This window comes from Exophiala oligosperma (genome assembly GCF_000835515.1).
Source record: "Exophiala oligosperma strain CBS 72588 unplaced genomic scaffold supercont1.4, whole genome shotgun sequence".
NCBI lineage: Eukaryota > Fungi > Ascomycota > Eurotiomycetes > Chaetothyriales > Herpotrichiellaceae > Exophiala > Exophiala oligosperma.
In genome coordinates, this window is record NW_015622821.1 from 1,292,746 (window position 1) to 1,318,617 (window position 25,872).

A 25,872-nucleotide genomic window follows, 5' to 3' on the forward strand; every position below is an offset into this window, starting at 1 on the left:
GCACATCAAGCACTGACTACCTAGGGAGGAACGATTTCCATGGCGCACTACAGGACCTATGGTCGTGTCGTTTTGCCCCCCCCCTCCCGTTGCAGTGATATCATCATGGTGTAGAAAAGTCCCATAAACTACTAACCGTCACATTCTTCACCCACTCGCCACCGGTCGTGTCGTTCTTGACGTCGAACCCGACGGTCTTGGTCTCGCCCGGAACGAGCCAGAAGCCATTGCCGTCGAAGTTCCCAACCACTCCACTGGGGGAATCCAACCAGGTCCACGCACTCACGCCGCTGGTCGCCCGGACGGTAAATGTCGGACCGCTTGTCGTGTCATTGTTTCCGTTGACGATCAAGTTTAGTCCCGGATCGACGAGTCTCGCTTTGCCCAGCGACAGGATGGGATGATAAAAGAATTCATGCGTAAAGATGCTCAACGTCTTGTCGTTCGGAAGGTGCCCAGTCGTCGTCAGGTTCATCTTCAGCACGGCATTCGATAGGTCAACACTCTTGCCGAGACTCTCCGTGTTGGTTTGTAGGACTTTGGTGGTGTTCAGGGCGCCGACCGTGAACGGAATGCTGGAAGTGCCGTTTGTGACATTCGACAAAACGTTGCCCGACCAGTCGTACCACGTCAAGTCCACCGTTCCATTCACACTTTCCCACAGATCACTGGTCACGTATGCGGTCAAGTCTCCCGTCGTGTAATTCCAATACGGAGCGACAATGACGGGAGAGTAGATGTCCTTGGCGATGTAGTGCAACATCTTCCAGCGACCAGAGTATTCGATCCCAGCCCAAGTGGGTGCTTGCCAGATGTCTTCGAGTTGCCAGTACAGAGAGCCAAGTTGGCGCTCCGGCATTCCCGATCCACGTCGGTAGTATGCGATCTGCGAGCGGTAGAAGTCTGCTTGGAAGATCTGGGTGGCCAGACACCACGACGAGAAATTCGCCAGGGGGTCGGCCTTGTCGGGGGTGGGATAGTACAATTCCACGGCGATGGTCATCTCGCCCATACCTTTGGTGCTGTTGGCGAAGTTGGTCGTGTTGAGGCTACCCGAGGGGTAGTGGTGGTTCCGTAGCTGAATCGTCGTCGAGTTGAAGTGCAGATCTTCAGGGGCTACAGCTTCTTCCCAAGATTGCAAGGATGGCATCGAATGGAAGCCAAATTCGTTGGCGAATCGACCCACCGGATACGAAGACAGATTGAAGGCAACAGTACTATCATAGTCATAATGGTCTGTATCTCCGTAGATATAGCCCTCTGTTTCATTGTTGTATCTTTCGACCATCGGATGAGGAGCAGAGTGGTTCAGACTCAGGTACCCGTTTGTTGTGCTGCTGGGAATATACGAAATTGACCTTGAGTTCTCATAGACCGCTGGAAGCAGGACATTCAAGAATAGCGTTTCGTATTCTTTTTGCCAGCGAGAATAGTTTCCCGGATCATATAACTCGGCAAGGTACAATTCAAGGTTCTCGAGTTCATTTCCGCCGGCCCACAAAGCCAACGAAGGATGGTGATTGACCCGACGGACGTTGTAAATAGCTTCTTCGCGCACATTATCGAGAAAGCTCTGGGCAACAGGATATAGAGAGTCACTAAACTCAAATTCCGACCACAGAAGAATACCCTTCTCATCTGCGATATCGTAAATAAAGTCTGGTTGATATGCGCCCGAAGCCCAGACCCTAAGCATGTTCTGATTGCCTTTGGTTACAGAGTCAAATAATTGCTGAATTTTGGTGGTCGTGACCCGTGGCCAAAAAGCATCTGGAGGTATGAAGTTGGACCCCTTGGCGTAGAATTCATGACCATTGATCTCGAAGTGCCAGTTGTTTCCGTTTTTGATACCTTGGCCAAGTTGACGCTTCGAGATAGGTTCCATGTTTAGTACAATTGTACGGAAGGCTGTCCGCTTGGTAGACGACACAACTGTGTCGCCGGAGTTTACCACGGTGACCGTGGCAAAGTAGAGATTTTGTTGACCGAGACCATTGGGCCACCAAAGTTTGACAGCACTGTCTTCAACAACGATACTGCCGGAGATTGCTCCTCCAGATATGGTGACATTCTTGGCAACACTGCTGGTGACTGTTTTGTTGCTGGCATCCTTGATCTCAATACGAAGCTCGGCATGTTGCGGTATAGTGCCCAGGACGTCCAACGAGGCGTTGACGACCCATGGCTTGGTTTGGTCGGGAGGCAAGTTGTTGAGCTGGCCTTGTCGGTAGATATCTAGTAGCGTATTCCGGACGTATAAATGATTATTACTTAATTGAACGATGTATGCCGGTTGCCAAACACCTGCTGGGGCGAACGCTGGACCCCAGTCCCATCCGAAATCCGATTGTTCCTTTCTGATGAGCCATCGATTTGGAAACTCGTAATTCAACTGAGAAGCCTTCCAAGGCTCATTGAGAGATGTATCTGCCAACGCATCTGCGATATTTGGGGCCGAACCGAAGTTGATAGTGATTGTGGGAGAGTTGCAGCCAGTGAGTGCCTTGGTAACGTCGAAGTAGTATTGTCGGAACTGATTGTCCGTGCTTGCGATCTGCTGGTTACACACCGAGATTGTGCTGAAAGTATCAAGACCATTGAACACAAGCCAGGTAGTAGCATTCGAGGAAAGGTTACTTTGCTCAGTCAACAGGACAATCTAGGAAGAGGGCTACGGCAGTGTTGACACTTACAGAGAAGCCAGGCTGGCAGTATAGGTCCAGTTCGTCTCTGCAACCCACCTCAGATTAAAATCGTTCAATCCATAATAAGGATCGCTGATGACTTGGGCATCGTGCAGGTCGAGGTGTGCTTGAGAAGGCACATGCCCGGGAACGGATATGCTATGATTAGGATTGGTCAAGGTCCACTGAAGCTCGCTCAGAGGCGTCACGTTTTGTGCAAGGCTGGAGAAGGGTGCACCGAGGAGAGACAAGCTGAATATTAGTAGAGACACAAACATATTGGATCTTTGATCCTCGAGGCCACAGCCTATACCAACGGCGCTCTGTTTTCCAACGACGAAAAGCCTACCTTAAGCATTGGCAAGCTCAGTCAAGAGATGGGACTCCATGCCATTAAAGCTTCGCGCGGGATGAACATCATGCCCAGGAAGTCCTGGTACTCTTCAGCTTTGAATGACGCAATGAAATAGGCAATGCAACATTTGCTGCAAGGTACCAGACCATGAATGATCGACATGTTTGAAAAGAGGAGTAGTCAACCAGCGGTGGAGGAGAAAGCGGATGGAGGAGATGGTGGTGATGCCGGTGGAAGTGAAGGAGGAATAGCAGGAGGAGATTAAGCCGGGGAAACTAGGGAGTATACGAATACGGAATCCGGAGTCCGGAGTAACAGCTTCCGAACCTAGATTGGGAAGGTGTCATTTGGTGTCAATGTCAATGTCAATGGCCCTTAGGGTACGGAGTACCATGGATGAGTAAAAGTATTCCGTAGTCTAGACAAGAAGAAGAGGAGGTAGATTGAATAGACCAATAACTCAAGGCACAACGAGGATTGTATGCTTTCTTGGGCCCTTAGTATATGCATGACTGTACATCTTGCTCCTCATTAGGTATCCTCATATTCCCCAGTATGTTCGGATCCCAGAAGCCCATGGATTTGCTCCTAACGCATCATAATATCATCAAATGGGCTGTTCACCCGAGGTTCGCTCCTAAATATCACCGGATTTGTCCAGCCTGTACACCAGGTCCGCCATGGTTTTGCTGTTGTGCCTGGATCTGCCGCTGGCGACCTCGGGCGAGGTAATCTTGATTCTCAACCGTCACACTCTTGGTCATGTGGTTGACCTTGTAGATACCAACCAGCCGTTCTGCAAGCTCAAACATGTTATTTCGTAAGGAAATAACGATAAATTGTGCATTCTTTGTTCGTTCCTTGATGTAGCCTGCAACAATGGACACCTAGAGTCATACTGATGTTAGCATTCTATCCAAATCTGAATACGATATGCGTCATGCGAACCTACATTTCTGAAATCCAAGGCGGCATCGATTTCGTCCATGACATATAATGGCGTGGGTCGGTAGACATGCAATGCAAACACCAATGCCAAAGAGCTGAGCGTCTTCTCTCCACCAGACAAGTTACCGATATTTTTCCAGCTTTTCTTGGGCGGCATGACGCTGAACAAGATCCCCTCAGAGAAAGGGTCGAGACTGTCGACAAGCTCAAGTTCTGCATTGCCGCCAAGCGTGATAAGCTGGTACATAGACTTGAGATGGGACGAGATCGTCGTGAAGCCCGTCATAAATTGGGTAAGTCGAAGGTTGCGAAGGTCGGTGAGACGCGTCTTGGCCGAGTCTCTTGTCTTGACAGCACCCCTGAGGTCGCTTGTACGTGAAGCTACTTCCTCACAGCGCCGTCGATATTCGGCGATCACTGAAAGATCGATGCCCGATGTGTTGCCAACTTTTTCCTCCAGGGCTGCGATAGACGCGACGAGATGATCTTTAGACATATCACTCAATTCATCGCGAGTAAATGTCTGTAGTTCTCGTCGTGCTTGCTGCTTCTGGGTGGACAAGTCTGGCTGCTCTTCAGACTGCTCTTCTTCATCAACGTCCATAGCATCAGGATCAGCTTCCATCTCCGGAGGAGCATCTGTCATTTCTTGTTCGTTATCGGAAGATGGGGGCTCTTTTTTTGTCTGCTCTTCTGCTGGCTGTTCTTCAGGAACACCCTCCAGATCAGCAACATCATGTAGGGATAATTTGGACAACTTCTCCGCCCAGTAGCGACTCTTTTTGTGATTGTCCGAAAGAACCTTCTGGTTTTCTTCAAGCTTGTTCTTCATTTCGATCTCTAGCGCTCGAGTAGAATTCAACTCCGAGGTCTGAGAATCAAGATTCTTCTTGAATGTTCCAAGTTCTTCCTTCATGGTGTCTTGCTCTTCCTGAGATTGTTCGCTTCGGCTTCTCAAATCTGCCGCAGCGGCCTTGTGCTTTTCGATGTCATCTTCCAAGCGCTCCAAGTCCTTCGACAGGGTCTCAATCTCTTTTTCAGCATCAGCCTTTGCCTTTTCGTTCTTGACTTTGAGCTTCTCGTTCTTGGTTCTCGCAACCTCGGCAGTAGAGATATCATCGTTGAGCAGATCAACCCTCTCTTTGAGTCCGTCCACCCTAGCTTTCTGCGTGCGAAGCTGGATACCACCCACTTCCATGATCTTATCTTGAAGCGCCTGGATCTCGCCCTCAACACTAGCGGTTTCCGAGTGTAGCTTCTCAAGCTCTTTGTTCATCGAAGCTATCTGCTTTTCGAGAGCTTTAATCTGGGAATCGTCCGCAGACGTAGTAGCAAGCTCCGCTATGAGATCCTGGACGCGCTTTTGCGCATCTGTGAGATTCCTGCTGCAATTCTCGACCTCCAAGTTGATCTTTTGGATAACTGTCTCAAGCCTCGGGATCTCCTCTTGCTTTTCTTGTAAGCTAGTCTCAAGTTCTCTTTGTCGCGCTTGGAAAGTCTCAAATTGCCTTTCTAGCTGATCCCGGTCGTCTTCAAGCTTCTGTACTTGCTCTCTCGTCGTTTCAGATACCGGCTTGGACGACATTGCGCCACGGGCAACACGAGTGCCACCGCCACTCATGGTACCGGAGACATCGATCAGCTGGCCGTCGAGGGTGACCACGCGCCATCTCCTGGCTCCGTAGGCAATCCGATTAGCTTGCTCAAGGTCTTTTGCAACGAGAGTGTTCTGCATGATGCTGTAGAATGCGGGAGCAAAACGTTCATCCTTTGGCTTGATGAGATCGAAAAGTCGCGGGACATTTTCAGGTGTCTGTATGGCGGACAGATCGCGCTGTGCCAGCTTATCGAGCAGGATGAAGTTGGCACGGCCTAGGTTATTTTTCCGCAGATACTCGATACATTGTTGTCCAACTTCAACGTTATCGACGACCATGTTCTCTAGGGATGGACAAGCCGTGGAAATAGCGACGTCGAATTTCTCATCGATGGTGCCGAGATTTCCAAGGCGGCCATGGAAGCCATCGATCCGTCCAGAGTCCTTGAGCCGCAGCAGGCCTTTGAGCACATTGCCTTGGTTTTGGCTGCTTGCGAGACTGGCCCGCGCTTCATCAGCCTTCTGTCTTGCCGAAGAGATCTGCGATCGAACTTCAGGCTCACTCGCTGCAAGCTTCTGTAAGGCATCTTGGATTTTCCTGACATCTTTCTCAAGTCGGGCTTTTGCATGCTTATGCTGCTCAATCTCCTCCAGTTTAGATTCTCTGCTGGCTTCGATGCTCTCGATCTTCTCATTTGCCTGGTCAATTGCCTTTTGCCCACTGTTTGCTTTCTCTTTCAAAATATCCAGCTCAGACTGCGCTACTGCGATCTCAGACTGCTTTTGATTCATCTTCGCATTCCATGGCTCCAGCGACTTCTGTTTGGCGGCTATTTGATCCGATAGACCTTGTGTTTTCCCTTTCAGGTTCTCTCGAATAACAGCAAGTTCTTGTTCTTCTTTCTGCATTTCTTGTTCCAGCTCAGCTATCTCGGCAGTTTTCCTCTCAATGTCGTCCGTGTGTTTCTCTACTAGGCTTTGTGCTTCGGATGCGGTCAATCGACTCGTTGTGGCCTGTTTGTCGGCTTTCTTCTGCTTTCCGTTGATAAACTTGCGTTTTTCCTCAAACTTGACATTTTCCTTGTCATATTTAGCTAGCTCTTTGGTAAGTTCTTGAGTCTGTTTCTCAATGCGTTCATACTGCTTGAGAGCTTTATTGTAAGCCCTTTCCAACTCTTTGATGGCATCCTCATTACCGGCATGTTTCTCGAGCTCGGTATCCAGTTGTCCTTGGATTTGTTGAATGGCCTCCTCGGTGACTTTGGTGTTGTCGTCGCATTCTGCAATATAAATCTGATAGAGAGCAGATTGTTTCTCTGCTAATTCGTTCTCGTCACGAATGAAAGTCAGGGCTTTGTTCTTCTTGTCTTCCAAGTTGTTCTTTTCCTTCTCAACGTGTTGGACACGTCCCTGCTTCTCAATACAAACTTCGTTCAGGCTTTCGAGCTCAACTGCTGCTTCCTCGATAGGTGTCTTGTATTTGGATGTCCCTATAATGTCTTCAAGGTACTCCAGCAGTCCGTCGTCGTGCTCGTTAGCAGCTTTCGGTTTCATTTGTGCAATAGACTCGACCTCGCCCTGAAGGATCAAGAATCTTTTGTGATCCAGGTCGATACCTTTGTCTTTCAATAATGTCGTAACTGTGGTGAAATTGGTGGTCCGTCCATTCAGATAGTAGTTGCTAGAATTGTTCTTGAATGCTTTCCGTGAAACAACAAGTTGTGAGTCCGGTACCACCTCATGCTTACCTCCTGGTAAGTCTACAATTTCTTGAAAGTATACCTCCACTTCACAGTAATTTAAGTCTTGGTGCTGTGCTGAGTTGTGGATCAGGGCCGAGATTTTGCCCTGTCTCATTTTACTGGCTCGAAACCCAAAGACAAAGAGCAAAGAGTCGATAACATTGGATTTACCAGATCCATTGGGACCAACAACCGCAGAAAATGACGGGTGGAATGGTCCAACGATCTGTCGTCCAGCGTAACTTTTGAAATTGATCATGACCAGCTGTCGGATCACCATCCGAGACTTTGGCCCAGTTGCCTCTTCCACTACTGGCACAGCTTGGGCTCTTGCTCGGATGACAATATCCATGGGCTTCTCCATAACCATGTCCATAGGTCGAGAAGATTTGAACACATCTGCGTCCGGCAGCGACTGCGCGTTCTTGTTCAATGCCGTACTCGTGATGTCCTTCAAAGGTGTTGCTTGTGCCTGCAGCACTGCTTGCGATGGCGTATCGTCGGTGGCGGAGGGTAATGGGGGTACAGGAGGAGCCGCCGAGGATCTACGGCCTTTTCGAGGGGAAGTGCTCTTTCGTTTACGCGGTGAGGGACTTTTCGTAGGAGATGCAGCTTCACTGGGCGCCATACTTTCGTCAGGGTCGAATATCTGAGTAGGCTCGATTCCTTCGCCTGTCTTGACTTTTCGTGCTCTAGCTGAGCGTTTTGGTGTTGCTGCCGCGCTTGCAATCGTCTGTCTTCTCGTCGACTTTCGCGGGCTGCGTTTTGGCGCAGGCGTAAACTCTTCATCCTTCTCCTCCTCTTGAACAGGACTCAATTCGTCGTCAGATTCTTCTACCACGAATGTTTTGCGCGTGGCACGGCGCGTCGGCCGAACAGGCGACTCAGCTGACATCTTGCCGATTGTCTATGTCGTCTGTTGTGGTTTATTCATGCAGAGAGTCTTGCGACTACGAGTGTTTACTCAATGTCAACAATCGTAACTCAAAACGGTCTAGCCTAATGGCAAAGTGGTTGCTTACATAACACGGGCGATGTCAAGACGCAAAGGTTGTGTCCTTTTGTTGACAATTATACATTTACATTTGAAGCAAGACATACATGAAAAGCACTTGAAAGACAAAAGGTCATTTCATTTAGCCTCATTATTGTGAACTCAAAGACCTGTATCTAAAGCATGATACTCTCTCATTAACATATGGATCGAAAACTCTATCAAGTTCATGTCCTCCCGCCAATACACTCCATTTTCAAGGAACCGCACCCCCTTCCCATTTGTTTGTTCATAGAATCATTGCCGGAACACGTCGTCAATTGTCTAAAAAGGCCATACCCATTTGCGGATGTACTCTGGATCGATACCCTCATGGAAAGCCTCATTTTTGCATTTGATCTGCTCATTGAGCAGCTTCTCCCGTGCACTTGAGCCCTTGTTGCCGAGGTTGGGCATCTTGTCCAGAGCTTCCATAGCCAGACTGAACCTGTCCGTCTTATTGCGGATGGCAAGCTCAAGTGGTGTGTCAATGTTTCCTTTCTCATTGTATCCGTGCACTTGAAGATTGTGTGATCCCTTACGGTTGAAAGTCAGGCGGTGAATGAGCCACGGGTAAGAGTGGAAGTTGAAGATGACAGGCTTGTTGTCTGTGAAGATGGCAGAGAACTCCGTGTCTGTGAGACCGTGGGGATGGTCGCCGTGAGGAATGAGCTTGAAGAGGTCGACCACATTGACAAATCTGATCTTGAGTTCAGGGATGTACTCGCGGAGAAGAGCTGTGGCGGCGAGCGACTCGTGGGTGGGAACATCACCACAGGATGCCATGACAAGATCAGGTTCTTGTCCTTGATCATTTGATGCCCAGTCCCAGATACCAGCACCCTTGGTGCAGTGTTCGATGGCGGCTTCCATGTCAAGGTATTGCAGATGATCCTGTTTGTCGGCGACAATTACATTGACATAGTTGCTGCTTCGCAAGCAATGGTCCATGCATGACAATAGGCAGTTTCCATCTGGAGGGAGGTAAATACGCACCACTTCAGGTGATTTGTTGGCAACAACATCGAGGAAGCCTGGATCTTGGTGAGTGAAACCATTGTGGTCTTGACGCCAAACAGTCGCGGTCAGGAGGATGTTCAAGGATGCCACCTTGGCTCGCCATTCGACTTCGAGACACTTCTCGATCCATTTGCAATGTTGATTCACCATCGAATCAATGATGTGAATGAAGGGTTCGTAGCTGTTGAGCAAGCCGTGTCGGCCGGAGAGAACATAGCCTTCGAGCCAGCCTTCGCAAGTGTGTTCACTCAACATCTCCATCACACGACCTTCAGTGGCGAGGTTGCCACCATCAGCGTCCTCCTCAAAGTATTCACCCATCCACACCTTCTTGCCTGCTGCATAAACCCCTCCAAGCTTGTTGGATTCAGTCTCATCCGGTCCAAAGAGACGGAAATTGGTCTGATTCTTTGCAATGACATCCCGGAGGAATACAGCCATGTTCGACATGCTGGGGGCGTTGGTATTGCCACCGTGCTTGACCTCGACCTTGTAGTCGCGGAAGTCTGGCAACTTCAAGGGCTTCTTAATCAGGCCGCCGTTGGCGACGGGGTTGGCGCTCATGCGGGCGTTGCCCTCAGGAGCAAGCTTCTTGAGTCCCGGAATCAGTTTGCCATCTTCGGTGAAGTACTTCTCCGGGGTATAGCTCTTCATCCAATCCTCGAGAAGTTTCAAATGTTGTTTGCTCGAGGCAACATCTGGGATGGGGATTTGATGGGCTCTCCAGAAACCTTCGAGGTAGTGGCCATCCACAGTCCGAGGACCAGTCCAGCCCTTGGGACTTCGGAGGACAATCATGGGCCAGAAAGGACGGAATGCCTTTCCAGATTCACGAGCCTTCTTCTGATAGCCCCGGATTTCCAGGACACACTTCTCCAAGGTGGCAGCCATTGCCTGGTGCATGGTATCGGGGTCACTTCCTTCGACAAAGTATGGAGTCCAGCCGTAGCCATAGAATAGTGACTCAAGTTCTTTGTGGGAAACACGAGCAAGGACTGTGGGGTTATTGATCTTGTAGCCGTTCAAGTGCAGAACAGGTAGGACTGCACCATCAGTGATTGGATTCAGGAATTTGGTGCTGTGCCAGCTTGTGGCAAGAGGACCAGTCTCTGATTCACCGTCACCGACCATGGTCAAAGCAATCAGATCTGGGTGATCGAAGACGGCACCAAAGGCGTGACTGATTGAGTAGCCAAGCTCACCACCCTCATGAAGACTGCCGGGGGTTTCAGGAGTGGCGTGGCTGCCGATTCCGCCTGGGAATGAGAATTGCTTGAAGAATTTTCTCAATCCTTCGACATCCTCGGACTTGTCGGGGTAGACTTCGCTGTAGACACCCTCCAGGTAGGACTGGGAGATGACGGCGGGAGCACCGTGTCCAGGGCCGGAGATGAAGAGAGCATCGAGACCGTATTTTTTGATCAGTCGATTCATGTGCACATAGACGAAGATCTGGCCGGCGTCGGAACCCCAATGTCCCAGCAATCGGGCCTTGAGGTCTTCTACTTTGAGAGGTTCTCTGAGGAGAGGGTTGTGTCGAAGGTAAAGCATGCCGAGGCATAGGTAAAGACTCGCACGCATGTAGTCATCCGTGAGTCTAAGTTCCTCATCACTGAGAGGTTTGTCCTTGACGGTGGAACGGGCTTTGCCGTAGGCTGAGATGCTCTCGATAGAGACATCTGTATCAGCTACGGGAGCCATGGTGGTGACAATGGTCAAGTAGGGATCAAAGATGGGTCAGTGGGGGTTGATGAAGAGATTGTCTGGAAGAAGTTCTATGATGAGACAAGAGTGAGAAATGGATGAAGTCTAAAGGTGAAAGAGGACACAGCCAGGTTATATACCAGATACGAGAAAAACAATTGATTGAGGACACTACAAGAATGTTGGCGGCAAGGCCCGTCACCCATTCATTGATCCTTCGCTCACATTGACCTTCATGAACGTCACCGAGAGCAGGATATGCATCGTGATCTTTCCGTCCCGTGCTTCCAATTGTGTAGGGACAGCGGAGATCTAGCTTAGCTTAGCATTTGCACAGATACGAGTTACTACAGAACCCTGCACGTGGCTGTACTGCATGAGGCTATGGGTGACCCGAATGCTACACCAAGACCTGCTGCATCGTCAGGATTACTGAGCTGATCTTCTTCTCCATCGCCGACTCTGGCCAGTCGCGGCGTCCTTGGTTGCCCAGGGTCCATCCCAGGGAGCTTTCCGGTGTCAATAGCAATGCAGCACAAACAAGACACAACTTAGAGTGTCGGATCAGCCATCAGGAGATGTCGATGACTGGAGAACATGTGGTAATAACTAATTGATAGTCGATGGTGTCGCCCAGGCGAAGTGGTGTGATATGACCACGTAACAAGCTACATGAGGCATAGCGGCGAAGTTTGGAGCTGCCGACGTTTCCGTCTTTCTCTCTCACTCTGTCTGTCTCGCTCTCTCTACTCCAGGTATATGACAGTAATCACTCGTATCATCAATACCACGTCTTAAGACGCCTGCATTAGCATTCCTGGCGATCCTCATCCATCATGGCAGTCCAGAACGACCGATGGCTGCCACTTGAATCGACCACTATCGTACCACTTGTGCATCGGTTAATCTCTGATTTTCGCTAATGAGCCCCAGGAAATAACATCCGAGCTTCTTCGGCGGATCCAATAATGACGCATCATGAGAATGCACGCCCGATCACGGCCATGAACAAGCAGAGTCACTCTCCTTTGCACGAGCTTTGCCAGAGGTGAGGTCTTGAGAGGTTGCAACACTCGAAAGAAGATTTTTCAACGTTACCTCACCATAGTTCAAAATTGCTCTGAGCCTGCAAGATGATTGTGACAAGCAGCGGCATCGAGACTGAATCCTCAATGGTAGGATATAGCCTGCATGTCCGAAGGGGGGCGGTCTGGTACCTGCAGGCATCAGAGTGTAAACTCGTGAGCCTAGAAACAAAGAGCTGCTGGGGTTTCTTCAGGTGAAAGACATACCCCAGAATTTGACATCTTGGGGGTGGTGGCCTCCCTTATATATGCACGCCTTCAGCCAAGCCATGGTCGATGGCCCGTTCAATCCTGGTCAGTTCCAGCATCGAGGTCTATGAACAGTCTTCTGCTCGGCACGTAGACGGGGACATCAATGGTGATCCGCTCAGGTGGCACGTTCAATCACGAGTCAGGCCATAGGTACGGCCGTTCCTGACGTCTTGCCTCAAACAGACGAGTGCTGCAGTTCCCCTGCCGCCGTAGTCTACTGTCGAAAGCGGCATAGGCAATCCCCTCTCAAGGAATACAGTCCTGAAACCGGTATCATGTAATGACAGAACATGCAGAGTCGTGAGTACAATACTTTGCGACCACCTTCTTGTATGCAGGGCATCAACTAACCCTGATTCGTGAGCTTGCATATGACACTGTTTTGAGATAGCTCGATCTGCTCACTAAGCACATAGCCGAGATAATCTCCCCAGCTTTGTCTCGATGATACCTGTCTGGAGAGCCTGGATCAGTCCACAGTGGTATACATGACCGGCCAGCTACTGCCAATCCCTGGACATGTTCCCCAGGATTTTGGTTGCTGGATCCCGACAGGGGATGACTGCTTCTCTCTACTTACACATCTTTGGACTTTGTGACTCCATCCAACGTTGGATGGACTTTTCTTTTCTGCTGGGTTTATGACTATTTTTACGAGAAGCATGGAAAGTGGCTTGCCTCATATCGTGAAGACGGCTGTGACCCATCGTCAAGCACAAAAGCATCATGCGACAACACCTTGTGCAGTTTCGCCCTTTGCTCATCTTCATAGGCGGTTCATTGTCTCTCTCTCCGCTTGGTGGGTTTCTCACCAACAGTCATGGAGGTATCGCCTTTGACGCATGAGCTCTTACCTCGTCATCCAGCTTGTCTTGTATAAGCAGAGAGGCTCGATTTCTTGTCCGGCATCTTTCGCTGAAGATATTGGCAGGATTTTATGTTCCCACAAGGTCAACAGAAGGTCCGCATTCGCTTGTTATCGCTCATAAATTGTCATCTGGCTTTTGCTTTTATTCACTCCATCCGTCGATCCAGGGTCCCCCATCTTCGGATCGAACCCTTGAAGCTGATGTGCAATTCAGGTTGATTCTCGGACAACTTCAACCACTGTTGTGTCGAATTATTGTTATTGTGTTCAGGATTAACCACCATTCCCCCAAGACGTAGAGAGACTTGGCCGTTGGACAAGATAAAACATCTCTCTTGCCGCAAATGGAAATGCAGTACATTTGCGGGGTCAACACGGACTTGACCACAGCACGACATGATAAGCAGACAACAACAGGCCTGATATCAACAGGCCTTGAATCACTGGCATTTCTCTCTTTCCTTTATCAGAATGCCTATCGCGCATATCACTGCCTGATCAAAAGCCTATAAGACCCTTATACGTCCGACTCTGTGTCAAGGTAAACTCTTCCCTCTGACACCTGTATATCGCGCCGCATCCCATCCCAAAACACCATACACATTGATACACCATCCTTCATCATGTCTACCACCACCGCCACTGAAACAACCACACAAACCATCCCCTCGTCGTCCGAGGCCCAATACTATGGCAAACTCCGCTACATTCCACAAGGGCAAACTCCCACCCCGAGTCCTCACAACTTCCACCTCCCCGCCATGGCCGAGTTCGGTGACGTCCGTCTCCAACCCTTAATCGACATGCGACCGGTCCCGACCATCGCCGAGCTCTCCAAGGCTCAAGAGCCCACCGCCCAACTCTCGACACACGGGTTCGCCGCTGTCCACCACCCGGTCTCGATGAACTCGGCCCCCTATACGCTCCGGTCCTGGAAAGACCCGTCGACACTCAAGGCCAGCTACGTGCCCGAGACCGAGGAGATGGTGAAGCGAATCACGGGCGCGACCACCGTACTCACCGAGGCCCTCCTCCTCCGCTCCGCCGTATGGTCCGAACAAGACGCGCTCGCCACTCACGCGGGCCACAGCGAAAGCAGTGACGACTCACCTTCGACGTCCGCCGCCGCGCCGCCGGAACCCAAACTTGAGGAAGAGACCGCGCTCGAACTGGGCTTCCCTCAGTTCATCGGCTTCAGCGCCAAACACGGCGGGGCCTCCCCGGCCCCCAAAGTCCACCTCGACTACGCCCCCAACGGCGCCCGCATGCACATCCGGAAATACCACCCGACCATGACGGCGGCTTCGTCCCGCATCATCGCCGCCGAGGACCAGCTCACCGCCGAGGGTAAACCCCTCCGCGAGACCTACGCCGGGTCCGGCCTGGGGCCCCGCTGGGCGCTGTACTCGATCTGGCGGCCGCTGAAGCGAGTGCACCGCGACCCCCTGGCGCTCGGCGACGCGCGCACCTTCCTCGAGCAGGACTACGTGCCCGTCGTCGTCAAGACGCCCAACCTCGGCGTGCCGGGCGACCTGTCCACGCACCCGACCGAGTCGTACCTCGCGCACTGGTCCGCCGGGCAGAAGTGGTACTTTGTCTCGAAACAGGAACCCGAGGAGGTCCTGGTGATTGGCCTGTTCGACTCGGACCGCGACAGGGAGACCGTCGCCGCCGGCGGCACCCTACACAGCAGCGTCGACCTACCTGGGACCGAGGACGAAGAGGCCCGAGAGAGTTTGGAGTTGAGATGTTTGGCCATTTGGGACTAGAATACCCAGGCACATACGCTTGTCAGTCACCTACGGAGTACAGTTACCGCCAGGTCATAGAACGCAAGTTAGACGCAATCAAAGGGGCTCTCGGAGCTTGGCATCAAAGCCAACATTGTAAGGGGGCCACGGGGATGAGCATTGGCACCTGATACGACCGTGTTGTGGCTCAGCCCCTTTCTCCTTGAGAGTGGCGTGTTTGTAATGATGAAAGGGGTCGTTGACCACCCTAACTCGAGGGTCCCTCGTATTCCACGTGTTTGTGTGCCGTGATTTGATTCTAAGCCCTTTTGTAGAAGGCTCCCGCCAAGGGGGCCAGAATGAGTACAGGGGCCGAATGATAAAATATCCTCCGCTTCTACTCCGTGGTGAGTAGTGGATCGAGGTTACGATGAAAAGATGGAATCGGCCTTGTCGTTAGGGAATTCTTGTTTTTTAATACTCCATACGCACGTGCTGTATATATGTGATTATTTTTGGGACTGGCTCCCTTCGCCGCTTTGGGTTTAGCTAGGTACGCCATTTTTTTTCTTTTATTTCCCTTGCCCCGATATCCTCGACTCACATACTCCATACTTCCCGTACGCATGCAAGAAACAAAGGTCTAGACTGGCTAAGCCAAGAATCAGCCACCTAGCTACGTACGGAGTAGGTAATAGATCGGTTGGAACAAGTGTGTGGTCTTGTAAAAGTTGAAGTCATCATTTTAAATCATTCATACTGTTCCAGTATTGTATGGAGATCATGAATCGTCTCTCTCTCTCTCTCTCTCTCTCTGTGTGTGTGTGTCCATGGGGCAATGTATCTATTCTATGCAAAAACTGCAAAGGTAAATGAAGTATGTAAGCCAAATAAACCACAAACACCTCCACGAGATGATTTTTGTTTCCCCCCAAAAAAGAGGCTCAAAGGTGCCAAAAAGCACAATCCAATCAATCCCACCAGCGCCGATGCTCAAAAAGGTGGTGGAACAACAACAACCCAAAAATAAAAGGGCAAAAAAAACTCAATGCCACGGCTAGTGCAAAGTGGATTCACTGCACTACTGCCGTATCGAAACCCCAATACTACTCAGGTACTGACACCGAGCGCGGACCGAGGTGCTCACTTCCTCCATGCCGGTGGTTTGCTGGGAATCAAAGAGCATCCTCTGCCAGTCCAACGCGTCGACGTCGACCATTTTGTTGGTGGACTTTGACTTGGAGGAGTCTGTCGTCGACGAGCCGCCTGCGTCGCTGTTGGCAAACTCCTGCCACGTCGGTGACCCGGTGACACGGTGTACGTTCGGATCGAGCGCTCTGATGAAGCTGGTCCAGTATCCCTGGATGAGCGGGACGATCCAGTGATTCGATGCCCCTTCCTTGTAACTTGGGGGCGCCGAACCTCGTACGTTTGTCGGACCCCAAATCGCCCCGATCTCGACCGTGTGAGGGACGCCCAGGCCGCTCTTGACCTGCGCCGGGTCCTGGACGTTGTACCTGTAGTTCCAGGTTCCCTTGTTCCCGTACCGCACAAAGGCGCTGGCAATAAAAAGATTGGGACACATGTACCGCATGTCGCCGTAGCTGTTGGAGACTTGGCGCCACCAGGATCCCGACTTGGGAAACGTGGGACCATTGTTGGGAAAGAGGGCGTTGATCCGAGACAGCTGCTGGGTCGTCAGGAAGGGGAACTGGTTGCGTAGAAAAGTGTCTGATTGTTTCTGGCTCTTTGTCAGCCGTGGTGTGAAGACCGTGCCGCCGTTCGTGTCGTCTCCGAAAATGACGGGCACATGGACGAATGCACCGTTATCAAAGGCCGCGTAGGTGTAGTTCGAGACCAATGCGTTGTCAAGGACTGGGTTCCACATGAACAATGGTGATTGCTGGTTGCCCGGATATGGTATGTTGTGATTCTGCAACTGCAACTCCGTGCTGGATTTGGAACGTAGACAGGTCATTGTGTCCTTTCCAGAATCGACACCCGTCGGGCAATTTAGTCGTTTGGCGAACGAGTCGACCTGGTACTGGCTCTCGTCGACGGTCAGGATGGGACCAAAACTGACTGATTCCACCGCAGCGCCGACGAACAGTTTATCGTCTCGGCCTCCGTACGCGGTGAGGAGTAAGGCGATTGATGCGGCACCAGCAGAATCTCCGCCCAGGACGACGTGGCCCGCATCTCCTCCAAACTTGTCAATGTAGTTGTGAACCCATTCCAAGGCCTTCCTCTGATCTTTCAGTCCGTTGTTGAGACTGTCGACCTCACGACCTGCGAGGAAGCCATATGGACCGACGCGATAGTTGAAAGTAACCACGATGATGTTGTTGCCAGAGGCCGAGATCAGTCCACTGCCATCATACTTAGCGTTGGCATTGTAGTTGAAGCCACCACCCTGGATGAAAAAGTACACCGGCAACTTTGATTCAGGAGTCGCGTCTGTCGGCGCGTAGACGTCAATAAATAGACAGTCTTCAGAGGTTCCTCCAACACGCGGGTTCTGGCCGGTTCCCAGACAAACATTTCCATGCTACACCGCAGTCAGTGATTTCTGTTCACGAAAAGATGACGAGGAATGAAACCTACCTTGTCAGCTTGTTGTACACCTCCAACAACAGGAGGGTCTTGAGGAGCCGCGAATCTCAGATCGCCAATCGGAGCTGCAGCATATCGCATCCCAAGCCATTTTGTGATGCCGTTTGAATTTGTTCCCTTATAGGTAGCATAGTCGAGTGCTACTGTGCTCGTGGCGGCTGTGACTGCCTTGAGGTAGTATATACCATACAAGAGAGTAAACAAAACAAGCATGATGAGCAGCAGCCGAGTGACGAGATTATGGGGGAAAACCGCACATCTATTATTTGTTATTGTAACTCCTGGTTCCTCCGTCTTTGGCGTCTCTCCATCTTGAGGATGGAATGTGGAATAAGTCGGTTGGTATAAGAGCGTTTGATGCTCATCGTCGAGTACTGACGGTCGCCGCATTTGGAACTCTAAGGAAGTAACCGGTCTCTGGTTATTTGCTACCTCTTACAAATGCAGAAACAAGCACACGGTCCGGTCTATGCGTCACCAGCACATGTGAGGCGCAGTGGTCGAGATGAGGTGGCCCTCACTCTTTCGGATAGTTTTAACCAATAGGGCAAACTGCGGGCCCAGGCCCTATAGTCGGGCTGTCAAGGGGGTTGCTAGGTGAAGAGCTTCATCCTCAGGATGGTCTGATGATTGGCGGCCTCGAGGTGTTTTGCTGCTGGTGCGGGGAGGTTTTTGGTCAAACTCGATCCATGCCGCATGCAGCCATCAAATTTCACTATTCATACAAGGTTCTCCATCAAAGCACCAATCGCCAGTTTTTCAGGATTCCAGGCTCTAGCATTCGCGGTTTCTGCATCCCGGTGCTGACGTTGCCCATCCCATTGCACTAACACTCAATGGTAAGGGGGAACCACATGGTGATACAATAGTCATCAATGCGGAACAGTACCCGATATGCCTGTCTTCACGTAATCCCAATTAACTCCGTCAATATCTTCTCCCCCAAGTCTGTTCAATGAGCTGATATCAGACGTAGACCTTCCCAGTGCGATTCTTCGCGCGATGACCGAATCCTTGGCCCCTGGAAGTTTGGACCCAGCACCATTCAGCAGGCACTCCTCGAACCAGCCATCCTCCTCACTAGTCAACGGTAGTCCAACAACTATAGCCGCTCGCTGGGCATGGTCGGGACTTGGATCTTCTTGATGCATTGTGACGATCAGCTCTTCAAACAGCTTCTTATGTTGCAAATGGTCCTGTCTCTTTGCGAAATAGTACGCCTCCACCATGTTATTGCGAAGCAAGAGTGAGAAGTAGGCTCCAAGAGTCTTGGGGTCCTTTAATGGTGGAGAAACTGCTATATAGTAGGCTGAGGCGAGGGCGCGATCGCATTTTGGGTGTTGCAACAAGGTGAAGAGGATGTCGTCGGCAAAGGTAGGTGTCAAGGATGGATCGGTCAGGTGTTCCAAAGCCCGGGCAAACTGTCCATGATCGAGTTCCCAAAGACCAGCGACAAGTAGCTGGTATTTCTGAGGAAGATATGTTCTTCGAGCAAAGTTCGAGTCTGCGTTGGATAGGTGCCGACAGTCTCGCAAGAGGTAGAAGAGGAGGGCGAGCTTCTGCTCGTCGGGTGCCGATGATTGTACGATTTTGGACCAGATATTGCGTAGATCTTGGTTTGTCCGAGGTGGGTAGTTGTTTCTAGACGCTTCAAAACTTCAGCTTCTATACCGCTGGCAGCCCGTGTCATACTCACGTCGCGTCAAACCGATCGACCTCCATATGCGGTCGAAGAACAACTCGCCCGCTTCCCTGCGGTGTTTGTTTATGCCTTCCACGGTCTTGTTGTCGAAGGAATAATCGGGCTTGGCCTGAAATACCACGTCGAAGTCATGCCAGTTAAACATCATGAGGGTCGTCGAGGCTTTACTTCATCAGAAACGGCGGCGTTTTACAATGACATACTCCGTACTCGGTTTTAAACAATTCGCGACTGCGCCAGTTCGAACGAGTTTATATACGGTGAATCATACAACATATATACGCAATTCTGGTCGAGCATAGGCCAACCGTGTGACTACCCCCTGGCTCGCTCAACGACACTTCAGTTTCGTGACATTATTACGATCACAAATTGAAATTCAGCTTCATGGGTCATTTCTCCACGGAATCGTTCATCCGAGGTCCCTTTCCTCCTGGCCATCCCCAAGAACAGTATCCGAGACTCAGAAGATCCTGTTGTGGGGATGGTGTCAATGACAAGACTGTGACCCCGCGTTTCTGGGCTTTGATATCATCGATTCAGACCGTCAAGATGAGATATTCACTCCAAATGGGTTATAGCCGAGGTGCTAGAACGCATCCATTGTACCGGTATCTTATAATCCCCTAGTTCGACGTTCCAAGGTAAGGCTGTTCACTTTCTCTTCGTCATATTCACTCTTTCCTCCTTTGCAGAATACCTTCAAGCCATCATCATGGGGTCCGAACGTTACCCGATCCAACACAAGGGCATTTATCACAACCTCCCGACCTTCGACCCGTCGCTGAAAGGCTTGACGGCGATCGTTACTGGTGCTAATGGCATCAGTGGATTCCATACTATGCGAGTCCTGCTCGAGAGTCCCGAACGGTGGACGAAGGTGTACGCGCTATCACGACGACCTCCTCCACAGGCCATGATGAGCCTGCTCACGGACTCTCAGCGTGCTCGAGTACAGCATGTTGCCGTTGACTTCCTTGATGATCCTCAAAAGATTGTGGATGCCATGAAGGCGTCCAACGTTGCTGCCGACTACGTTTTCTTCTACTCCTATCTGCAGCCAAAGCCACCTCCAGGTGCTTCTGCATGGTCTAACGCCGACGAACTCGTCAAAGTGAATAGCGCCTTGCTTGATAATTTCTTAAAGGCATTGACCAGTGCAAAACTCACTCCCAAACGCTTTCTTTTGCAGACTGGGGCAAAAAACTATGGCGTTCACATTGGTCGCGCCCGGACACCCGCAATCGAATCTGACCCTCAGCCGTCTCACCTCGAACCTAACTTCTACTATCCCCAAGAGAAATTGCTCTTTGACTACTGCAAGAGCAACAACACTACCTGGAACGTCATTCGACCTGCATGGATCATCGGGGCCGTCAACAATGCGCAGATGAATGCTTTACACCCCTTTGCCATCTATTCCTCAGTGCAAGCCGCCAAAGGTGAACCACTATACTTCCCGGGTGATTGGGCTGCCTGGCAGCATGAAGCACACTACTCGACCGCAAGGTTGACAGGATATCTATCTGAATGGGCCGTTCTGGAGGACAAATGCAAGAACGAAGCTTTCAATTCACAGGACACCGCACCGCTCTCATGGGACCGTTTTTACGAAGAGCTGACTCGTTGGTTCGGCGTGGAAAAGGGTATTCAGCCACCGGAAGAGGATCCGACCAAGTTCAAAGAGTTTAAAGGCAGATCTGGCAAAGAGACACCCATGGGGTACGTACGTTTGATTCATGTTTGTGTATTTTGACTAACTATCTATTAGGTATGGGCCTGCGACTGTAGCTCGGAGCACATTCTCTCTAGTTGGATGGGCATCAAAGCCGGAGAATCACGAAATTTGGCAGAAGTTGATGAAAGCCTCGGGAGGTCAACTTACGGACGATCCTTTTAAAGATGTCGAGGCAAATTTCGTGTTTGGAGACGCTGCCTTTATGAGTATGGGTAGCCTGTGTATGAACAAAGCTCGAAGGATGGGCTGGACAGGTTTCGTTGATACTATGGAGTCTATTTTTGAGATGTATTATGAGATGGGCAAGCTGGGCATGGTTCCAAAGATGAAAGTCGCCGAGGCTAAGCCTTTGATATGAGTTAGGAATAGTAATAGGCACCGTGGTGAGTCCAGGATCGATAGTTTACTGGCTCAAATTATCAGACGCCATCTTTCGAGTTCTTTCTAGGATGCTGACTCGGAAAAGACCCCTGTGTCACGTTGTATTTGGTCCTTTTTCACTTTGGTGGTTCGAAATACCCTCCATAATGTACCGATTACATACGTCTGCTCTTGTGGGGAAACAACAACGTATGTAGCATCCAGAACATGCCACACAGCAATTTCCCGTCTTCCAGTGCCTCATTCCTCGGAGAATATATACCAGGCTGACTTGCAGCGCGAGACCATTCTTTGGCCAGGCTGGTTTGATGGTACGGAACGAAGTGCTCTTGAAAGACGAAGCTGAAATCGTATCGAGGTTGTGATACAGGTACTCAATTACAGGCCATCCTTTTATGCGGTAGCTCAAACAGGGCATTTAGCCTCAAAGGAGACACTGTATCCAATTCTTTGTATACTGCCGGTGTTGGACGCATTTCAACATGCCCTGAGCCCGATGTTATCACTCAATAACTCTTCCCCTCCAACAAGTGTAGCTGCTCTTTTGGTATGGATGTGAGACTCCAAGCTAAGTAGATAGATAGCGCTATTACTTGATTCTCGAATATTTGTGCTATAGTCGCAATACAAGCATATCCTGTAGCTATACAGAAAACACTGTGCTCATTCCTCGAGATGCTAACGGTCTCGGGCGTATTTTTATTTACCTGGCGACACACGTTAATACTGAGGACTAGTCGCTCTCGAATAATGTAATTGATCCTTCTGTCTCAACAGCCTCGCCATTGTCAACATCTTCAAGTACAGCCTTGAAAAGGTTGCAAAGTTTCAGGCCAAGCTGCGCCAAATGCAACAGTTGACCTGTCGAAGGCCGTTGAGTGAGGGAATGCGATATTGCATTTTGAGCTACTATACTCCACATCACATCACCCCCTACGTTCGACTTTATGGGACGTCATGCGCAAGAGGACACCCAACTCACTTTAATACCCAGGGAGCCATTGGAACTGTTTCTATTCAACCTCGACCAATAAAACATACACATGATTTGTTCATGTGGCCCTTGCCAGCATGAACACCCCTTCTCTCTCAGATGTGTCTGGCGAAAGTCAATTTCCACCAGATCAATGTCCTCACGTTGCCCTCCTCGGCCTTCTCGACGCCAACCTCCTTCTTGACCACCATGCCCTTCAGCAAGCCGCCGGACATGGCGGTCTCGAAGTCCCGCCAACTGCCTGCCGCGTCCATGAGCCCCCACCGCTCACGGAGTTGTTTGTAGTAGTCTGCCGTGAGAGTGATCTCACTGATGTCGGGGATGAGTTGTGGCAAAGGTCTGTAAAAAACAGACAGGTTGGCGAGGTTGCTGATGTCGGGGTGGCGCATCAAGATTTCTCCCAACTCCTCCATGCCTTTGAAGTGTCCGGTGTTTGATCTGCCTACTGCGTCTCCCTGCGCGAGACGAGCGCCCACCAGGTTGACTCGGTCGGTGAGCGGGTAGTACACAACTGTGCGGAGAAAGCGCAACAATCGTGGTTCGACCTTTGAAAGGAACGTCTGCTCAAACAGGCTTGGTGAGACATTGTGGGCAGAGCCCGGGACTGGATGACCAACGTGAATGGTCGTTGTGCTCCAGAAACGCGGCGCCCACTCGGTGCGAACGTGCTTGCTGACCGAGAGGAGGGACTTGCGTGTCTTTGCGACGTCAAGGTATTCCTTCCATTCTTTCGCCGCGGGGTGATTCTCTAGAGTTCCAATGTTGATGTCTCGAATCAGAGACTGGTCTGGCTGTGCGCCGAAGCGAAATTCCATGCGCTGCAGGAAAATGTCAGCGTGAATTCCGGCAATGGCAGCGTCGAGGGCCCACAAAAGAGCTGCAAAACACAGAGATGATCGACTCACAGAAATGGCTCCATCGATGTCCCATGCCGAGACGGCCCAAATCTTGTTCGTACGAATGTTGGGAAAGGGGGGGACGGCCTCAAAACACTCCAGGACGCCTCGCTGTGCCACCAAAGGTAGATCGGAAAAGGGAAAAGGGGTGGTGGTGGTGTCTTCGTCAGTTCTGTGCTGCTCTGGTACGATTCCATTGCATTGTGCGCAGGTCACAACGATCTCGTTCTCATGTGAGACAGCCGGAGTGGTGAGTAGAGGCGAGACGCACGAACACGTCGAGACACTTGGTCCGCAGGCGAAGTAACGCATACTGATGACGCTCTGTTATGTATGATATTTTTACGATCTTGATATCTAAGATTGGTGCAAGGAGCGAGGATGGAAAGTGTTGTTTTGACAAGAAATCTTTCAAACTGTTTCAATTGATTGTTATTGTTGTCAGTCATTCATCAGTATGTTTGAATATGGAAGCGGTTCACAACGGCCCCTTTCACCGCCCTGGCAGTGGTCGTGTTTGATTCACAAAGGTGTGGCGAGGTAAACGCGTCCTAGCGAAACCGGTAAACGCGGCCTCAATCCTGACAAAGTTGTCATGTTCACAACATATTATCAGGATCATCATTGCGAAAGATTTTAAAGGAGTCAAGGAGAAGGCTGAATTACTGAGTACAGCAGACAGGGTTAAGCATTCTCTCAGATCCTAGAAGCATATAAAGAACGATATCCAGAGGTGTATGCATATCATCTGCGCCATCTGATGCAGAGTAACACACTCAGAACTGTCAAGATAGTCCGAGCCACAGGTCCAAGACTCGGCCATCTCATACCTCCGCAAGATTTCCAACAGAGCTCACAGTGCAAGGGCCAGCCATACGAGAGCGTCAACCTCTACCGGAGTTGCGCTTCTTTGATCTGGATGCCGATACCAGATCGATGATTCACGACGAATGCAGAGGAGAAAGGAACATTCATGATGAACCTACCTACAGCCGAAACGATCAAGATCAACCGAGCCAGGCACGCAAGGCCCTGTTGTTGACATGCCGTCAAAGGGATTCCGACCTCATCCACAAATTTCATCGCACGACGACCATGTGCCTGGATAGGAACAAAGGCGATGTCTTCGAAGCGCATGTACGGCCGCGGCTTTTCTCCTTTACTCTTTTGAGCACACATCCTTAGATGTTGAGCAAGGTCCAACGATGCAGTCATGTAAGTATCGTATCCTCAGTGGTTCGTTGTGTATATGCTTCTCGGTGGCAGCTCCCAATGTGTCTACATATGATATACTAATGGCGCTGTGCCCAGGATACCACAGCCAACACGGCTGATAAGCACATGTTGATCCCCGAGCTGCTTAGGCGCGGCACCGTTGTTGGTTTTGGCATCCGCCTATTAGGGTACGTCGACTTTAACGGCGCCGAACTCCTCCTTGGTCTCATCCCGGCTGCGCTTTTCGATACACTCAAGGAACTTGACATACGAGCGACCTACTGCAACTTGGGCCCTACAGCCGAAGGTCAGCAAAAGCTGTTCGTGTCGGATGTGATGAACTTCCGATATGCTCTGATTTGGCAGGAGGTAGCCGTATACAATGTCGACATCAAAGACATTAGAAAATAGCCAAACAGACTTAGTAGCGCCGGTCACAACACGAGGAAGATGGGATCGAATAATCGAGCTCTTGATGGACAACACGGGAAAGGACCTTGAGGCCCGAGGATGGGACCTCACCAAACACATCAAGCTGGCAACGCCGTCCGACGTGACGGATGGTTACCGTGAAGGGACCCTCGATTACGCTCCGTAAACCCAAGAATGCCGCCATTCCCAGCAGGCAGACCCATTCCGCGAAGGCCAGTGCAGAGCCATTAACCAGCGGCTCTCGATGACTGTTGAGGTCCTCTGAGGAAGAAACGGGAGCGACAACGACGAGATCCTGAGATAGACAAGGTGAGAGATTTCAAGGGTTTTGAGTGGATGGCGTATTGAGCATTATTGTTTCGCATTGGACGTGAACCCTCGTAGCATGAAGTGTGTTCAGGTGCGAGTATTTCGGTGCGGGTGCTTCTTCGAGGGCAAGTACGGTATGCCACCACACAACATCGTCACGGGTCTCTACAAGTGAGGGCTGTGTACATAAAGACATGCAATAACAAGACAGACTACTGAACGCTCAGTACTGCATACACGATGTTTACTCATGGAGCACTAGATAGGTAGGTAAATAGATCTCGAGGCTGAAACGTCTTCAAGGCACGGAGTGGAAAGGTTGGTCTGGATCTCGCTTCGGAACAATGGTCTTGAAACCGCCAGATGGTCTCAAGTTGCTACTGATTCGTCCCTGTGTAGATGGGAAAAGATGTTGAGGCTCTGCGACGTCAATTTGTAGATCTGAAAAGGGCCCAAGTTTGACGTGTAGGGGGAATCTTGAAACGGGGGGTTTTAACAAGGAATGTGCTTCGACGGTGCGACGCACGGGGGAAACGTGTGCGAGTACGGAGTACATATGTAGGGTTAATTTTTT

General features: G+C 50.5%; 9 protein-coding genes across 11 annotated transcripts; 4 read left to right on the forward strand and 5 right to left on the reverse strand.

The window, feature by feature from the left end:
- Positions 1-103: 103 nt before the first annotated feature.
- Positions 104-2,962, reverse strand: PV06_04604 (uncharacterized protein; the record flags this gene model as incomplete). Its single annotated transcript, XM_016405518.1, has 2 exons — positions 104-2,636; positions 2,694-2,962. 2 exons carry the CDS (start codon positions 2,960-2,962, stop codon positions 104-106), a joined length of 2,802 nt encoding a protein of 933 aa, XP_016263724.1.
- Positions 2,963-3,384: 422 nt separating this feature from the next.
- Positions 3,385-8,462, reverse strand: PV06_04605 (uncharacterized protein). The gene is made up of 2 exons (XM_016405519.1): positions 3,992-8,462; positions 3,385-3,926 (listed from the first exon to the last, which is right to left on the reverse strand). Exons 1-2 carry the CDS (start codon positions 8,219-8,221, stop codon positions 3,684-3,686), a joined length of 4,473 nt encoding a protein of 1,490 aa, XP_016263725.1. The 5' UTR covers positions 8,222-8,462; the 3' UTR covers positions 3,385-3,683.
- PV06_04606 (uncharacterized protein) lies at positions 8,439-11,183 on the reverse strand. The gene has a single exon (XM_016405520.1). It carries the CDS (start codon positions 11,078-11,080, stop codon positions 8,645-8,647), a length of 2,436 nt encoding a protein of 811 aa, XP_016263726.1. The 5' UTR covers positions 11,081-11,183; the 3' UTR covers positions 8,439-8,644.
- Positions 11,184-11,904: 721 nt separating this feature from the next.
- On the forward strand, positions 11,905-15,525 carry PV06_04607 (the record flags this gene model as incomplete). 2 transcript variants are annotated; one of them, XM_016405521.1, is made up of 2 exons in its annotated part: positions 11,905-12,720; positions 12,785-15,057. In XM_016405521.1, exon 2 carries the CDS (start codon positions 13,912-13,914, stop codon positions 15,055-15,057), a length of 1,146 nt encoding a protein of 381 aa, XP_016263727.1. In that variant the 5' UTR covers positions 11,905-12,720; positions 12,785-13,911. The 2 variants fall into 2 exon arrangements, with proteins under 2 accessions (XP_016263727.1, XP_016263728.1); XM_016405522.1 differs by lacking the exon at positions 11,905-12,720 and having other exon boundaries at positions 13,054-13,381; positions 13,503-15,525.
- Positions 15,526-15,820: 295 nt separating this feature from the next.
- PV06_04608 (uncharacterized protein) lies at positions 15,821-18,085 on the reverse strand. Its single transcript, XM_016405523.1, has 2 exons — positions 17,623-18,085; positions 15,821-17,566 (listed from the first exon to the last, which is right to left on the reverse strand). The coding sequence occupies exons 1-2, from the start codon at positions 18,019-18,021 to the stop codon at positions 16,100-16,102; spliced, it is 1,866 nt and encodes a 621-aa protein (XP_016263729.1). The 5' UTR covers positions 18,022-18,085; the 3' UTR covers positions 15,821-16,099.
- Positions 18,086-18,210: 125 nt separating this feature from the next.
- On the reverse strand, positions 18,211-19,519 carry PV06_04609 (uncharacterized protein). Its single transcript, XM_016405524.1, has 2 exons — positions 19,328-19,519; positions 18,211-19,279 (listed from the first exon to the last, which is right to left on the reverse strand). Exons 1-2 carry the CDS (start codon positions 19,479-19,481, stop codon positions 18,504-18,506), a joined length of 930 nt encoding a protein of 309 aa, XP_016263730.1. The 5' UTR covers positions 19,482-19,519; the 3' UTR covers positions 18,211-18,503.
- Positions 19,520-19,722: 203 nt separating this feature from the next.
- On the forward strand, positions 19,723-21,482 carry PV06_04610. 2 transcript variants are annotated; one of them, XM_016405526.1, is made up of 3 exons: positions 19,723-19,944; positions 20,029-21,055; positions 21,105-21,482. In XM_016405526.1, the coding sequence occupies exons 2-3, from the start codon at positions 20,049-20,051 to the stop codon at positions 21,427-21,429; spliced, it is 1,332 nt and encodes a 443-aa protein (XP_016263732.1). In that variant the 5' UTR covers positions 19,723-19,944; positions 20,029-20,048; the 3' UTR covers positions 21,430-21,482. The 2 variants fall into 2 exon arrangements, with proteins under 2 accessions (XP_016263732.1, XP_016263731.1); XM_016405525.1 differs by having other exon boundaries at positions 19,723-21,055.
- A 1,013-nt stretch (positions 21,483-22,495) lies between these two features.
- Positions 22,496-23,159, forward strand: PV06_04611 (uncharacterized protein). Its single transcript, XM_016405527.1, has one exon. It carries the CDS (start codon positions 22,524-22,526, stop codon positions 22,881-22,883), a length of 360 nt encoding a protein of 119 aa, XP_016263733.1. The 5' UTR covers positions 22,496-22,523; the 3' UTR covers positions 22,884-23,159.
- A 1,368-nt stretch (positions 23,160-24,527) lies between these two features.
- PV06_04612 (uncharacterized protein) lies at positions 24,528-24,968 on the forward strand (the record flags this gene model as incomplete). Its single annotated transcript, XM_016405528.1, has 2 exons — positions 24,528-24,557; positions 24,654-24,968. 2 exons carry the CDS (start codon positions 24,528-24,530, stop codon positions 24,966-24,968), a joined length of 345 nt encoding a protein of 114 aa, XP_016263734.1.
- Between the last annotated feature and the right edge of the window lie 904 nt (positions 24,969-25,872).